A 17,429-nucleotide genomic window follows, 5' to 3' on the forward strand; every position below is an offset into this window, starting at 1 on the left:
TGCAGACGAACAGATGCTCCAGAAATCTCTCTGTTTTCCCCAGCGGGGGCTCCATTCCAGTAGGGATGAAGGATACTCTGGAGAACAGGAGCCACAGCAGCTCTGAAAGCTGAGAGATGCTGTGCTCTCTTGCTTGGTGAACGAATTGGCAAAAGCATATCATTTTCCCCCTCCTGGTTTAATTCTAATGTGATTAACCAAGAGAAGAGCCCACTTTTAACCACTGCTAAGAAAGTTATGTTTTTCAGAAATCTGTCCTTTGAAAATGTAATGGATCATCTCCGTCCTGCCCGGCCTTGGCGGCTGTATAGCAACAGACGAGGAGCTCTTAATCTGATATCCCCAGATCATTTCTGAAAGCTTTGAACCTCCAAAATCGCCTCTAAAAAACTCTTAACCTCTGTGTATGTCCGTGTTGTGGGGAATAATGTGCCTCTGTATCACATCAAGATCTCAAAGGACCACGTAGTAACAAAGAGCCATTTTTCTAAAGAGTCACCAAATTTGCAGCCCGTCCACTGCCGGACGGGGTCATGTCTTACAGTTAAACCCTGGGGTCTGTGGCATGTTCCAGTGGTATCCCTTCTTTCCTAGACTCCAGTCCTGCCACTCATTCCCTTCTTGGTCACATAATCGAGTTTTTCTCAAACACAGCTTTGATATGAACCGCTTTCATCTTTCTGTCTCTGATGAAAAGCTCACTCAGCACATTCACTGTCCACTCTTCTAGAGGGCAGAACTTCAAAGGGGTCACAAGACAGCCCACATGTGGATGCAATTTCTTGAGCCCCCTCTCATCTCCCATGCATACCGCAAGGCAGAGTCTGTCCTCTGGGCTTCCCGCTGCTCCCCGGGCCCCACAGAAACACATCAGAGAGAAAGGCCTGCACCTCGTAGCTTGGACAGGCTCTGGTCTGCGTCACCTCTTAGGCTTCTGTATTTATTTCAGGGCAGAAGGCCTTGGAGGAGCGGTCCCATCACGCAACTAAAGAGAACTATTTGGGGGAATTGGAGTCTGAACTCACCAGTTAAAAAGTGTGAATTTGTCTGGTTTATGCTTCTGTTGATAATCTTCCCCAGTGCTGCTGACCCAGGATGACGGATGGAGACACCCTCTGTAGCCTGACCTAAATATCTTCTGAATCGCACCTCAGCACCCCGCACACGGATGGCCTCGGGTGGAGTCGGGCAGATTCCAACATGAGGGGGAGAAAAAAGGCTTTTGCTGGGCAAGTGATCCTGGTGCTGGTGAAACTGGTTTTGCCTGTTGAGGTCTATGGTGGTCAGTCTCCTCCTGAGCTGCCCAGCCCACCCCACCCCAGATGCATTCTCTGCCCTTCTCGGCTGCTCCCATGCATCCGGCAGGACCTGGTGCGCGGTTGGACTCTATCCACAGGAGACACCAAAAGGGGTCAGACATCAGGAAGAGAGTCAGAGTGTCCGTGTTCCCGTCCCACTGTCAGGGAGCAGCTGCACCCTCCACAGTCACAGCGCCCCCTACAGCCCTTCCTCAGGGGTCAGTTTTCACTGGGCTTTTTGTAACCGTCCCTCCTCCTCTGGCTTCTTTAAGCACTGAGGGCTGTAACGACTTCGCACGGCGGCTGGTCTCTGCATGGTGCATTGTCCTGAGCCTATTACTGTAGTACTGCCCACATTTCCCTTGACAGCCCTTTTGTTAAAATTCTTTACTTCTTTCTTTACTTCTTCTTCCTTCCACCCCACAACTACTACTATTCTCCTCCTCCTCCTCCTCCTCCTTCTCTCTTATTTGGGGCTGGGGATTGAACTTCATGCCCGAAAAGCTATACTCCCAGCCCTGAGTTCCTCCTTTTAACTAAGGTGATTCTCATTCCAGCCTGATACAAGAGCTCTCTTCCGAAATTTATTCTTCAACTTTGGAGTGTAAGAAGACAGACCTGGTGTCTCCCGTTCCTGTGTGTGTTGAGACCACTGTACTGCTAAAGCCTCAAGTAGCCATTGGGTGGTCTGACTGCTTCCTTCCTACGTGTATCTGGCTGAAACATTTCATGAAGACAGGTGACTTGGGTCGAGCAGAATTTACATCTTTCTGGGGCCCCCGGACAATACATAATGCCATCTTGCACCATCCTAATCCCATCACCATCTCTAACAGATTCCTACTCGTCTTTCACATGGTCTGGCTGGAGCTCTGCAGAACAGCATCAGTGTTGGCATGGTGTCATAATATTAAAGACAGCATTAAAAAAAATAAATGTGCATCTTAAGTAGCAAAAAGAAGGTTTCTTTTCGGAAGAGACCAAGCAAGTGTTTTGACTCTCAGCAAGTCCAGAACCGAGCATTTGCAGACAGAGCTGAAAGAAGTAGAAAGCGTACCTACAGCATGAAGACATCTAGCCTTTTAAGAAGCACTTTTATCAATTCACACACATCTGAGCGACTCTGTCAAGGAGAAGAATATTCACTTTCTCGGCACTCATGGAGTTGGGGTGGGGACAAAGCTAGCTACTTCCTTTTTTTTCTTTTGATGAAATCCCTGCTGAACTACAAACCCCAGCTTCATCCAGACAGACAGCCGCTCTGCAGACCTGAGCTGCCCCTGACAGTATCTGGGAGAACATCTTGCCTCCAGCCTTATGCTGCTGTGGCTACAGCTTCTGGTCCTCGGTGAGTAGGCTGCTAGAGCAGGACCAGGTTGGACCTGGGGGAGAACTCTCTGTTCTGGGGCACCTCAACTCTCTCTGATGCAATGAGCAGGAATGGATTTCAGGCTCTGACTCAGTACTAGCAGACATCATGCAAGTAGGTATTCAGAAAAGCAGGGTTCCCGGGAAGTCAAAAGGACCTTGCATCCCTTTACCAAACACCAAATACATCATTTCTGCTTTGATCTCTAGGGAAATTGGAAGGCTGCTTTAAAAGAACTACAAAAGAATTTTCTATTGGGGTGAATTCCATTTCCAGCCCACATGGATCCTACCATCCCCGATCCCCACTCCCACTCCATGCTATCACATTTGGGGCTAAATTCTCACCTCCCTGAGCTTTTGGAGAGGTTTCATGTCTTGCTGATCATAGCTGAGATGATGGTTTTTGTTGTAAATACGGCAAACATAGAGACATGAACACGGAACTAGGTCCAGAATTGGGATGGAGGGAGAAGCGGTGTCGATGAATATGAAAGGCACCCCCTTTTCCTTTGTGACCCTTCCTGGGCTCCGTGTGACCCCCAGGTAGGCAACGTGTCCCAGACAAAGTAGTCAGGAAACAAAAAAGATAGGAGGGAAACAATGAATATTGAGACTTCTGAGGATGTAACCAACAAAATGACAAGCTTCTGCTCATGGGTACGGACAGTGCTTATGAACTGGGATAGTAAAATGAATATTGGGTTCCAAGGGGTATGGTTTGTGGGTTGGGGGAGGAGGAAAAAGAAATAGGTGGAATGAGGGAGGGAGTGTAAGGGAAGGAAGCAGGGAAGGAGAGACAGAAGGAAAGAGTGAGATCATGGGGAAGTGCTCAGAGGGTTGTAGCTTTTTTAAAAGTGTGAGGACCTCGGTGATCTGCAATGATCTCTCCGACTCTCTTCCCCACAGCTCCTGCCGGTGTCCGGTCCGGTGAGTTACTCTTCTCTTTTTTTCTTAGATCTCTGGGAATTAGATTCACTCTACCAGGCCTGGGAGGGGTGGCCTTTCCTAGTCTCTTAGCTGAGGGTTGCAAGGATCTGGACCAAGACTAGGATGGAGAGAAGGAGGATGCAGAGCCGCCCTCTCCTCCCCCTCGTCCAGCTACAGCAGGACCCACCAATGCCACATTCATCTCTGCTTGGCTGCCTCCTTCCTCCGTGGGCAAGAAGGCCCTGCCCTGAGTTTGTCAAAGTAACACATGATTTCCCCTTTCCTGTTGAGCCCTGAGATAGGAAAGAAGAGAACTGTGAAGGGAGAGCAGAGCACGCACTGTGTGGTCGGGAAAACTTCTTCCTGGTTCCGGCTGCAGGGGCTCAAAGTTCCCACCAGAATCCCTGGAAACAGAGAGGGGAAGCATATTTATAAGAGAATAGAAATAAGGGGTCAAGGAGGTTTTCTGCAAGAAATAAGAATGCCCCTGCATCTTCTAATTGGATGGTGAACTCTTCCATGCCTAACCTGATTTTCCTTAGAATTCTAATATAGTGACACAAAGAGAAAAAGTCTGGTTTCATATGAGACTGGTAAAGCACATTTTCTTCTTTATTCATGCCTTTGAGAATACATCCATCCTCTAATAAGAAGCGGGGTGAGGCTTGTGTAGCGAGGCTTGTAACTTTAAGCAAGAAGGTCCTTAAATTTGTCTCTGGAGCAGCCTTGTGGGATCCAACAAATTCCCTGAAATTATGATAAAGTGTGTATATATGTTCAGTTGTGCCTGTATCTAGGGGATGGATCTGTAGGTAAAATGTCAAAACTTAATGACCAATAACCAGGTATCTTACCGTTAAATACTTATTGCAGTTCAGGAAAACCTGGTTTTAGCATTTCCCCGTCATTATTACCAACTTGGTCACATAAATATCACTTCTTAAATATTTCTTTAATCAAGCTGATTATATCTCTATCATCATCACTGAAAAATCTTTCCCACTGTCAGTTTGGAGGAAGAACATATTTGGGCTCCCACACTCCCTTCTCTTTATCGATGCTGCCCCCCCCACCCCGCCAGCCATCCACCCCCATTCCCTATTCTACTGGCAGAACTTTCAAAGTGGTTAAATGACGAACAGAAGTTGTCCTTGAACTCGTTTGATCACTTTGCACTATTCAGAACGAAAAAAAAAAATTGAACCTGTGTCTTAAATATATTAAATAGATACATGGAAATAGTGAACCTGGTAAAGATGTCCAAACCCAGAAAATTTAAAAGAGGAGAAGATCTATCGTCTACGATGGAAGTTCAAAGGGCTTTCTCCCCAACTCCTTGTAAGTCTCAGGTTGGAGACTGTGACCTAGACCTCACTGTGAGAGGATCTCTCTTCGGAGACAGGACCCTGGGCAGGGTCCCGCTACCCCTCCTCCGTGACCTCATACCAGAGCCCTGAGCTAGGCACACGGCCTGCACAGCACTTGCATGCCCTGTCTCCTCCCTGCGTGGGGAATGGCCCAGTGTTCAGGTCTGGGATCAGGTGTCTTTACTTTTTTTATCAGAACAACAAACATTTTCCTTGGATTCCCACGATTCCAAATTGACACTTGAACCCACATTTCTAGTTCTGTTGCCAACTGAAATGCCCCCCCAAAGCCCAGGTCTACAGGGCTGGGTCACAGAACAGCATGGTGGCTGGCTCTCCTTCCCTTCTTCAGGAAATGGTCTACAGGCTCCTCCGGTCGGTCGTGCTTTCTTTTCCTGCTCGGGGCAGAGCCAAAGCACCAAAGCTGCTCATGATCTCCCTAATGAGTACCATCTCCCAAGGGGAGACTAGGACCCGACAAGTGGAAGGGCCCACTTCCCTTCTCATAGGGAGCATCCAGACCCATTCATGAAAACCATTCTCAGAGTCTCGGAAGACAGAATTGCAGAGGGACCTCAGGAGATTAAAGATGTAGTCCCCGGGCCAGAGTCTCAGTGGCCCGGTTCGCTTCATGCAGGGAGAATATCAGAGAGAAGGCCTCTGGGTTGACGGTACCACTAGACAGAGTCTCCAGGGAATGAAACACGCAGAGAGGGTTGATTATGGCTCCTGTAGGGACCCGCAGTCACCTGGAAGGAGATGCTAGTGGGATCATTTCAAATCCATATTTATTCCAAGTGTTCACTGCTGGGAAGAATGGCATCCAAACCTGTTAACAGACAGAAAACTAGCAAGATGTTTGTTGGACAGACTGCCAGGGAGGTGGAGCTCAACTTTACTTAGTGGGGAGACTGACAGAGCCGGCAGGTCCCAAGGCAACTGCAGATGCTCAGGCTGACTCACCATAGAGCTCTGTCCCTTCCCCTTATAAGCAGAAGGGAAGGCACCGGGGCAGGGGGCCACCTTGTCACCGGGTACCTTTGCTTCTTTTGTAGGCTGGCTGAGTATCAGCATACCACGCAACGTCTACGAAGGAGACCAGGTGGTTATAAGATGCTCCGGGGAAACAAATGACAGGATACATAGGCTCACGTACTACAAGGACGGCTTTCAAATATCCACTTACCATAATGCCACAAGCCACACCATCTCGAATGCAAGGCGCAGCGACAGCGGCTCCTACTTCTGCAAGGCAGAGAGGACATTATTCCCTCCTATCGGTGTGACAGAAGAGACCAGAACTACGTGGCTCATTGTCCAAGGTGAGGCCCTCACTCTTGGAGTGGATGAACCTGGGAAGGAAGAGGCGCTTGGTGGGAAGACAGCACCACACCGGGAGGGAGAAACGGTGGGTGGGCTGAGAGGCCTTGAGTCTGTGTGTGGGGTTCTTTGGGGGCCACTGCTCATCAGGAGCTCCACACTCCACAGACAGCGGGTGGTCTCTGTGTCCTCTCTCCCCGCAGAGCTGTTTCCCACCCCTGAACTGAGAGCCAGACCCCTGCGACCCACGGAGGGCTGCTCGGTGACGCTGTCCTGTAACACCCAGCTGCCTTCGGCGAAGTCCTCGACCCAGCTTCGCTACTCCTTCATCAGAGACGGCCACACCCTGAGGTCAGGCTGGACCTCAGCAAGGGTTAAGATCCCAGCGACACAGAAAAAAGACTCGGGGCATTATTGGTGTGAGGCCAGGACGGCATCTCGTCGTGTCTCCAAGCAGAGCCGCCCGTCCTACATAGAAGTGCAGAGTGAGCATCGATGGGCTGGGCCGCCAGGGCTGGGCACCAGGGCTGGGTCAGGCAGGGCTGGGTCAGGCAGGGCTGGGTCAGGCAGGGCTGGGTCAGCCAGGGCTGGGCCGCCAGGGCTGGGCACCAGGGCTGGTCCACCAGGGCTGGGTCAGGCAGGGAAGAACGGGCACTGCCTGGACCAGGGACTCTCTTCTCAGTTGTGCTCCCCAATCCCTATGGATGAGGGGGCTACCGTGATCCGCCTGGGCTCTTCTCTAATAATCTCTGCAGGGACATCGTTTCCCCGTGACTTTGCTTTACCTGTCAGAGAAGCCGTGATGATAATAATCCCTCCCTGGAGCATTTACCATGAAAGGAGCACTCACCAGCAAACCTAGAAGTGAATAAAAAATCATGGTGTCTGGTTTGCAAGTAGGATGCACGTTTAACAGAGCCACGAAGGCCCTAAGTAACAATAATAATTAATAATGAAAGAAATGATTACAACAATCCCCGGCACTTATAAAAGGATCACCGTACGCTGTGCTCGGTTCTAGGAGAATCTCTCTGAGGGTCATGAATATCTGCAACAGGGAAGACTTATGCACATTCACCAGGTAGAAGGCACTTTTCAGAGCATTTTAACATTGAGTTATTATAGCAGCCCTACGACACAGTACTGTGATGAGTAACTGTAACGTAGGCACTATTATTATCCCCATTTTGCAAATGAGAAAGCTGATGGCCGAGAGTCATTACAAGACTAACCGAAGGGAACCTACAGCTGCAACTTGATCCTGGTGGCTCTGGTTCCAAATGTATGCACTTTTAATCCTCTTGCACCACTTTCTACCTAACAATGGCCGAGGAGAGTGTATCAATAAGAGATGTTGCTGAACTGCTTCAAAGTGAGACGTGCTTTCTATCTGCATCTCATTTAATCTCCATGAGAACTCTGCGAGGTTAGGATGATTACCCACATGTTTATGTTTGAGAAAAAACGAGGGCTGGAGGTCTTGACGTTCCCAGATCATGCGGTGAATGAGTGGCAGAGTTGAACTGTAACTTCCGCCCGCCTGTCTCCCCAGGCTGTGATCTGCCACCACTCCTACTGCCCCCACGCACCAGGAGGTCAGGAGAGAGCATGTCATTGTAGGCACTGGACATTAGTAAGGATGTGCGATTGTTACTGACTGGAACATTACGGGGTGGTCCTACATAACGTCCCTCAATATATTATCTCCCCGTTTAAAAAAAAAAAACTCAGGCAAGCAGAGTGGACTCTCCTCTGCCTAAACATTGCATTCAAATATTGCTTGCCATAATGCTCCAAAGGTGGTACTGGATTCCACCACTGCCCTGCCTTCCCCACACCTGTCCCTCAGCTGCTGTCTCCTCTTGTGTTCCCGCAGGGGTCCCTGTGTCTCAGGTTTCCATGAAGACCCAGCCCCCAGGGGTTCAGGCAGTGGAGGGGGAGATGCTGGTCCTTGTCTGCTCCGTGGCTGAAGGCACAGGGGTCACCACATTCTCCTGGCACAGAGAGGACACATCGGAGAGTCTGGGGAGGAAGACGCAGTGTTCCCAGAGAGCAGAGCTGGAGATCCCAGTCGTCCGGGGAAGCCGCGGCGGGGGATTCTACTGCACAGCCGACAACAGCTACGGCCCCGTGCAGAGCCAGGTGGTGAACGTCACTGTGAGGGGTGAGGAGGGTTCCTGCAATCAGCCAGCCAGCGGCTCCCCACGGGGGTGGGTTTCCTCCTGCAGCAGAGGGTGCTGTAAAGGGCAGAAAGGTGCACGGGAGGGTCACCGTGGTGAGGGTGGAGGGGGCAATGCCAGCTGTGGAGGCACTGAAGGAGGGTGACAGGGTGGTCAGAGGCAGGCTCCCTGGCGTGCTCAGAGGCCTGCTGCCCAGCAGTCTCCATCGGAGCTCACCTGAGCTCCGTGGGGGAACCGTCTCTGTGCCACCTTGAGAAAGGCTCAGGAGGGAGGGATTCTGGAGGACCCCCCAGTGAGTGTGGGGGCGCTGTGATTCCCACCTCCTCCCTCTGCAGTTCCAGTGTCACATCCCATCCTCACGGTCGGTGCCCCCGGGACCCGGGGCTTCGTGGGACCTGTGATGGAGCTTCACTGTGAGGACGGGAGAGCGTCTCCCCCCATCCTGTACTGGTTTTATTACGAGGACGTCACCCTGGGGAACAGCTCATCCCCTTTTGGAGGGGGAGCCTCCTTCAACTTCTCCCTGACTGCAGAACATTCTGGATCCTACTTCTGTAAGGCTGACAATGGCCTGGGAGCCCGGCACAGTGAGCTGATGAAACTCAGTGTCAGAGGTAGGACCAGCAACGACGTGTGCCCCCCTTTCCATTGGATTTCTCCTCCCTGCAGTCAATCAGAGGTCGACCAGAAGTCTCTCAGCTCCCCAGGCCCTCCAGTGGGTCTTAGCAACGTCACTGGTCCAAAGCTTACAAACGCCTACGATCTGTTTCCCTTTCACCTAGATAACAAAATATGCACAAAACAGACGACTTGCAAGACACTGTACTGGGGTCAGGTCAGTGTAAGGAGACGGGTGGGTGAGCATGGAAAAGGGAGGAAGGCATCTCCAAGAAAAAAATCAAGGAAAGACCTTGCACACCCAGAGCTTCCAGTGAACGATTAGATACAACCAACTCTTGTAAATACCTAAGGAAAAAGTGGGAAAACCATGAGTGGAGCACTTTCTGGGGTTTAAATTTTTACTAGGATCACCTCATTTATTTGGTGGTGGAGGCTGAACCCAGCTAAGCCTGCACTCTACCGCTGAACTACCTGCCAGCTCCTTTGCATCCTCATTAAAAGTGAGTTTTCTACTTTTAAGGATAGGTTAAGCCTCAGGAGTTTCCACAGTTTCTATGTCCTGCAGCGATTTAAAACAATGTTGGAATTATCTGCAACTTAAAAGAGTCTTTGGAATTAACCCAAACAACTTTCTAAAGCCTGCTAGATTTTTACCTTTTTTATTAGTCATTTCAAATTTTCCAACGCTTTAAAACACAAATTAAGCCAGAAGTGATGGTGCCCGCTGTAATCCCACAACTCAACAGGCTGAGGCAGGAGGATCCCAAGATCGAGGCCAGACTCCACCACTTAGCAAGGCCCTGAGCCACTTAGCGAAAACTTGTCTCAAAAGAAAAAAGAAGCGGGGGCTGGGGATGTGGCTCTAGTGTTTTGGCACTCCCGGATTCAATCCCTGGTACCAAAGAAAAGGAGAGGTGGGGGCTGTCGATTCCCAAATGCACCTATAACTTTTCTGTGTGCAGATGCTTCTCCCGAAGTCCGCTTGGTGAATGGTCCCCACCGCTGTGAAGGGCGGGTGGAGATGAAAAAGGAAGGTCACTGGGGTACTGTGTGTGACGACGGCTGGGACATGAAGGAAGTGGCTGTGGTGTGTCGGGAGCTGGGCTGCGGAGCAGGCCAACGCACACCTGCAGGTGTGTTGTACCAACCGGGGGCAGAAGAGGCCCAGCCCGTGCACCTTCAGCAAGCCCAGTGCAACGGGACAGAGAGGACACTGGCCGAATGTGACCAGATCCATAACTTCAACTGCAGACACGAGGAGGACGCAGGGGCTGCGTGTGAAGGTGGGTGATGGCCCATGGGAACCGTGGACCAACCAGCTTCTGCCATAGGCTGCTCCACCCGCTCACGATCGCCCCTTGCCCCTTCAAAACACGCACCCACTCTTGCGTTGCGTGGGATCAGGGCCAAACCATCCGTTCACATGAGGTTTGCCCAGAGTCATAAAGGCCTCCCCCAGGTCTCCGACGATGACTGCCTTTCTGCCATCTTATTCATAACCCAGACCATTCGTACTTTTATCGCCATGGATTGGGGCACAAGGCCCAGAAAATCCTTATGAGACCGTGGAGTTACATGGTCTGGGGGTGATTCCCATCAAGGTGACCCACTTCCTTTGTTCTATGATCTCTTCGGTTCTTCTGAGCTCTCTCCTGAACAAACCTATGCATCAAAATCAAGCCCTGGATTCTAGGGGGAGAGGGTGGGGGTGGGGGACATGCTGGAAAGACCCCGGGTCTGCCCACTGAGTCACGCCACCAACCACAAAGGACAGAGCTCATTGAGGGTGAACATAAAATGAGACCCTGAGCGTGCCAACACCCCCGTACGGCCAGGGGGACTGCCTCTCCAGTCCCAGCTCCCAGCCTCCAGGGAACCCTACAGGACAGAGGTACAGCAGCGGCCTTTCAGAGGTCCTCAGTGGGAAGAGGAGCCTTTAGGGCCCGCGGCCCCTGCCCACTCTGAGGAACTGGTAAAGGCTGCAGTGAGTTCGGGGAAACGGAGTCAGTACTGGGCTCTGAAAGGGACGTGGAGTCCACCGTGCAGAGCCTGAGGCCCACCTTCCCCTCACACCAGCCCTGGAGGCGGCCAGCTTCTCTGAGGCTCCTTCTCCTTGTCATGAAGTGGGGTCATGTCTAGTCCAACGTCCCCGCCCAGGGGGGGGGGGGTAAAATCCACACTCAGAGACGTGGTGTGCAGGGCCGAATCTGGAAAGTTCAAATCTGGCTGATTCCGAGCGGTCAGGAGGAGGGAGGAGGTCCGGGGTTGGAGCTGACCTCCGCCATCCTGGGTCTCACTTCTTCTTGGGAGATCCCTGGAGTTTTTTCTGGAAGGTCTGACCTGGATCTCCCCGTCCTGATCCGCGGGTCTCCTTGTCTCCACCGCGGTCTGGCCTAGTCGGGCCTCACGGGCCTGGTTGGTGCCACAGCTCCCGTGGCCTGTGCTGTTCCCTTGGGCAGAGGCCTCAGCCTGAGATGGACAGACAAGGAATAAAAGTGGGGTGGGCTGGGCCCCCAAGTCTGATAGAAAGACACACATCAGCCACGTTTCTGATCCTCAGAAGGAACTGCTGTTCTGATCCTTCCAAAAGGTTTTTGCAAATACGTGGCTATATATGAATGCATACGTACTGCCATTGATGGTTCTGCTGACTGCACATTGTTTTATACCCCTTACTAGACGTACCACTGTGGATACTGGGGAAGACCCCCTAGAGCCAGCACCGAGGTGGACTCAGAATGCTCCGTGAAGCAGGCGCTGTGGTGCAGGTCTGAAATCCCAGCGGCTCCAGAGGCTGAGGCTAGAGGATCGCACGTTCAAAGCTGGCCTCAGCAAAAGTGAGGCCCTAAGCAACTCAGTGAGACCCTGTCTCTAAGTAAAATACAAAATAGCTGGGGATGTGGCTCAGTGGGAGAGTGCCCATGAGTTCAATCCCCAGTTCCAAAAAAAAAAAAGAGAAAGTTTCTCTGAGCATGACCCTTGTCATTTGGTGATTTTTTTTTTTTCTGGTTCCATGAGCTTAAATGAAATACTTTTTGTGTGTCTGATTGACGATTTTTTACTTTCTCTCTCTTTATCTGGGGATTTTTTTCCTCTACTAAGAAAACCAGTTATTCAAAACTGCTGAGATTGTACTTCTGTCTTTCTCCGTGTTTAGATCAACTAGTTTGTATGTCTTCAAGAAGTAAAAATTCTACCTTGTCGTGTACCTTTCTGAAATGCAGATTCAGGATTTAAGCACTGCTCAGAGCTATGGAAAGATAATCACATCAACCGTCCAGCTTTCACACACTGGCAAATGGTCAATCTAAATAAAACTGCTGAACCTTTAAGGATCTTCTCGTCCATTTTTTTGGGTATGTTGGCGTATTGTCTGTGGCTTATAGAAAATGACTGCTCCCATAAATTAAAACTGTTCAGTTAGCCCAAATGCCTTTTGATTCTCATGACGTAAGTAAATATTTAACAAGTTAAACTCGTGGGTGAAATCAAAGTGAGGATAGCTTTAAGGTCACTGGCACATGTTGCCGCCTGGGCTGTGGACCTGCCAATCAACCAGGGAAATATTGGTCTCTGTTAAATGTTTAACATACAACGTTCACTGCTTTCTATATACAGCAACTTTTAGGGTTTTGGCAATAAATACATAATTTTTTTTTTTAGTTTAGCAATGAAATGTTAGCAGAAGAAAGTCCACAGATATAGAAAAGACACACTCATGCAGATGTACACATATACATACACACATACATTATGTATTTACGTGCTTTCTTGAAGAGCCATTTTAGTTTAAAAATAATTTTGATTTTACACTAAATTTAATGTAAACATTTTTGCATTAAAGTTTTTTTCTTCTTTTTTTTAGTTATATGTGACAGTAGAATGTATTTGGACGTATCATATACATGGTGTATAACTTCCGATTCTTGTGTTTGGACATGACATGGAGTCACGCTGGTCATGTATTCATATGTGAACATAGGAAAATTATGTCTGATTTTTTCTGTCATTCCCATTCCTATCCTCCTCCCTTCTCCTCATTCCCCCCTGTCCAATCCTGTTAACATATACTCCCCCGCCTCATTGTGGGTCTAGCATCCACATATCAGAGAGAACATTCAACCTTTCACTTTGGGGGATTGGCTTATTTCACTTAGCATGATAGCCTCCAGTTCCACCCATTTACCAGCGAAATGCCATAATTTCATTCTTCTTAGTGGCTGAGTAGTATTCCATTGTGTATATGTACCAATGAAGTTTTTGGTTTTGCTCTTAAACTGTCCTCTCAAGAAAGCAAATCTTGATCCCAACAGGCTTTTTATTCTGATTTTCCTTTTTTTTTTTTTGAGCATGCAAATATAAAGGACAGAAAAGGCTACTTGCTCATCCTATGAGCCCTCTACACTTTGATATTCGTGTTTAGTAATGTTTACTAATATTTACGTCTCAAAAATATTTGAGTGAATGGTTTCATTTAGAAATTAGTAATTAAATTTTGCATCTGTGGATATGGGGAGAAGAAAAGCAGCATACATTTTTTTCCAGATTAGACATTTGTATTGACAGCTGATTTACAGAACATATTATGTGTTAGCTCTTATTTTTAGAAAAGCTTCAAAAATGGTTTGGGTATTTTAATTGGAATTATGTTATAATTTTATTACTATCATCGTTTACTTTTAGGAGAAATCTGATATTTTTATGCCAAGCGATCTTTCAATCCAAAAAGAAGATATGCCGTTCCACTTATGTTGTCTTTAACTAGATCACTCAGCGGTTATCTATGAATTAAACTCTGATGAATTTTACCTATTTCTTGTTGATTTTACTTTAGGCTTTTTATACTCTTGAAGTTATCATTTGGAATTTTTATTTCATTATATTTCTCAGTTGTCTATTTTAGCACATGGGATAAATATTGGGTCTCACCCTGATGGATTCTTGTTCCCAAGTATTTCATAGAGTTATCATTTCTCATGTTCTCAGTTAATTCTCTTAGGTTTTCTAAGTCATACGGTCATATCTATGGAAAATTCTGCTTTCTTCTACCAATATATTGTACACATGCTTCTTTCTCTTCCTAAATGCGTTGGCTGATCTTTCTAGAACAATGTTGAATAATTGTGATGATAAATAGGCACCCTTGCTCTATTCACAGATCTAACAGGAAGACTTTGAGTTTCACCATTAACTGTGAGGCAGACTTCTAAAGTAAGAGATGTGCTTATAACATCAAGAGATGATCTACTATATGAATCACTAAGAATTTTGTTTACTATGTATTTGGAAGTAGATATTGACTGGGGGGTGAGGAGGTACTGGGGATTGAACCCAGGGGTGCTCTACAGATAAACTACCTTCCTAGTCTTTTATTTTGAGGCAGGGTCTCACTAAGTTGCCCAGGCTGACCTGGAATTTGTGATCCTCCAGCCTCAGCCTCCTGAGTGGTTGGGATTATAAGCCTGTGCCACCATGTCTGGCAAGATGCTGGATTTTTAAAACATCTTCCTGGTGTTGTTTTGTTCCCTTTTCAGTTATTATAATGAATTATATTAACATATTTCCTAATAATGAGATTTGCAACCCAACCTGAGTGTGATGTGTATTAATATTCTGCTGAATCCTATTTGATATTATCTTATGTAAAATTTTTTCATAGATGCTCATAAAGAGGATTTATCTGCAGTTTTTTATTCTTTCTTTGAAAAAGCTTTGATAACAATGCTGTATTGGTTTTTATTATGTTAGCAGGTTTCTTTCTCTATGATGAAAAAATATGCCTACATTTTTTTTCTTGAAGATTAAAAAAAAATAGTTAATGTGATACCTGACCTGATATGTGGCTTCCTAATAATATTTTCGGTGTTTCTCATGACTATTATTCTACTTATTTAACTGTCTCTTCTTACATAAAATTTGGTGATTTGTATTTTCCTAGAAAATGATCCATTCAAAGTAGGTTTTCAAACGCTGTATCTTTCTTCATTCTCTCTTCCATCCTGATTAGGCTGTTCAATGGTGTATCTATTTATTTTTCATGGAAAAGCCTTTGAGTTTATTCATATATTCTATTGTGAAGTTTTGGATTGTTTTATTCATTAGTATCTGCTTTTATCTTAATTGGGTTTGTTGACGTTTTCTTCAGTTCTTGACACCAATGCCTATTTCATTCATTCCTAGTTTTTCTTCTTGTAACTCTTTCCAAGTGTTTAATGAATTTCCCTGGGAACAATTTTAGTCATAACCCTCAGATTTGGATATGTAGTGTTTTTAATTATCATTTTGGGGTCTCAATGTTTCTTTTTCTTATTTCTCTTTTGTCCTCGAAATTGATTTAAAGAGGTATTTTTTAATTACCTGTTGATAAGATTTTTCCCCTCATCTTGTGATTTTTTTTTAAAAACGAACGTGATTGCATTTGTAATTGTCCCAGATCGTCTTTCTGACCTCAAAGATGGCTGACTTCTGCAGACGATCCACGACTACTTAAAAGGAAGTGAGTCTCTATTCCTGGGACCCAGAGTTCAGTCTTCATCCTACCATTCAAATCGAACGCTTCTTCATCCCTCATCCACTTGATCTGCTCCGTCTAAAGGTGTCACCTGTGATTGTCATGGTGCTGAGGTTTATTTCTCCTTGGTTTCCTGCCTGCCTAGGCATCGGGTACTTTGATGCCATAATATTTAATTCCAGAGATTTACGAGGCTTGGAGACCTCTGTTTTAACCGCTTCCACTTCCACTCATTCAGTGCTGTTTGTCTTGACAGATCTTGTCCGCCCTTTCACTTTCAACTTTCCAGAACCACTTTCTTTGACTTTGGGCTTTGTGCCAAACATAAAATTCCCTTTATTTTATCCCACGACGTCTTTCCCCTTTCTAACACTTTTTGGTTTTGTCTGTCTTGTTTTCCTTCCTTTTCATTTTGTAACCTCGGTGCAGAATTGATCCCTCGGTGATTTGGGCTCACTGCCATTCTTGGTCCACACCAATGTTTATCTCTTTTCCTTTATTTCCGTGTATCTTTATTTACTATTCCCTTTTCCTAGCATCTCATTCATTGTAATGGGCTTGATGGGTGTCCTTCACTTATATCTCATTTCTAGGAGCCTAAAACACCTATTTCCATATAGGATTGAGCTACACTTTGCACTATTTTTGATCTCCCTGTGTTCTGTGCACTGTCAAACTTCTCTGTCCCATCCTGGGTCTGTGTGAGACTTTCCTTTCTCTCCTACCCAGGGGAAGGACTGGTAGAACGGGTCATGCCAGCTGGTCCCCAACAGTATGTGAACATTTCCTAACCCCAAATCCCAACCAGCCCTTGGAGCCATTCAGTACTCTAATTGTGCCAATCAGATGGGATAAAGAGAGACATCGAATGGGTGTTGGTTGCCATTTTTCTGATTATTGCAAAGGATAAGCATCTTTGAAAATGCTTGGCATCTTTGGGGCTTCCTCTTCTATGAAATAACTGCTTTATGTCCTCTCCCCGTTTTATTAATAGAAGTTCTGTCTTTTCCTGGTTGATAACACAGGAGCTACTGTTTTCTCTAAATAAGTCCCTTGTTTTATACTTAGTAAACATCACCTCCCACTCTCATCATCAGCCAATTTTGTTCAGAGTGGCTTTTGCTGAGCAGACTTTTTTTAAATTATTTTTCTGAAATCAAACTTATTAGGTTATTTTTTGTCCTTTAACTTGTGTTTTTAGTTTTGTTTAAGAATTTGTTTCTTCCAGGCTGACAGTGACTTGGGAGGCTGAGGCAGGAGGATTGCAAATTTGAGGCCAGCTTGGGTGACTTACGGAAACTCAGTGTTAAAATAAAAAAATAAAAAAGGCTGTGGATGTAGCTCAGGGTAGAGTGCCCTTGGGTTCAATCCCCAGTACTGCGAAAAAGAGAAATAAAAGAATTCCTTCGTGACTCAAAGTCACGATGACATCTTCCCAGATTCTCTTCCTTTAATTTTATAGTTCTCCTGTTTATGTGTTTGTCTTCTAGGGTCTACCTTTATATTTGATTTTAGGTGTATGTCCAATTTTTTCTCCATAAAGTAATCCAATTTTCCCAGTATCATGTATCATCCATACATTTCCTGTTTTCTTGAAGTATCACTTTACACTGGGCACAGTGGCTACATGCCTGCAATCCCAGTAACTCCGGAAGCTGAGGCAGAGGGCACAGGCCAGCCTGGACAACTTAGCAAGAGCCTCAACAAACTTAGCAAGACTCTGTCTCAAAATCAAAAATAAAGAGGACCTGGGATAGAGCTCAGCACCCCTGAATTCAATCCCCAATACCAAAAAAGAAAAAAAAAATTGTTAGTGTTCATATATATGCAGGAT

General features: G+C 46.7%; 1 protein-coding gene across 1 annotated transcript; it reads left to right on the plus strand.

The window, feature by feature from the left end:
- The first annotated feature begins 3,547 nt into the window (after positions 1-3,547).
- Positions 3,548-10,443, plus strand: LOC144368723 (Fc receptor-like protein 2). The gene is made up of 6 exons (XM_078027846.1): positions 3,548-3,596; positions 6,019-6,285; positions 6,487-6,768; positions 8,160-8,447; positions 8,799-9,077; positions 10,047-10,443. Exons 1-6 carry the CDS (start codon positions 3,548-3,550, stop codon positions 10,373-10,375), a joined length of 1,494 nt encoding a protein of 497 aa, XP_077883972.1. The 3' UTR covers positions 10,376-10,443.
- Positions 10,444-17,429: the final 6,986 nt, after the last annotated feature.

The sequence above is a fragment of the Ictidomys tridecemlineatus genome, chromosome 11, assembly GCF_052094955.1.
Source record: "Ictidomys tridecemlineatus isolate mIctTri1 chromosome 11, mIctTri1.hap1, whole genome shotgun sequence".
NCBI lineage: Eukaryota > Metazoa > Chordata > Mammalia > Rodentia > Sciuridae > Ictidomys > Ictidomys tridecemlineatus.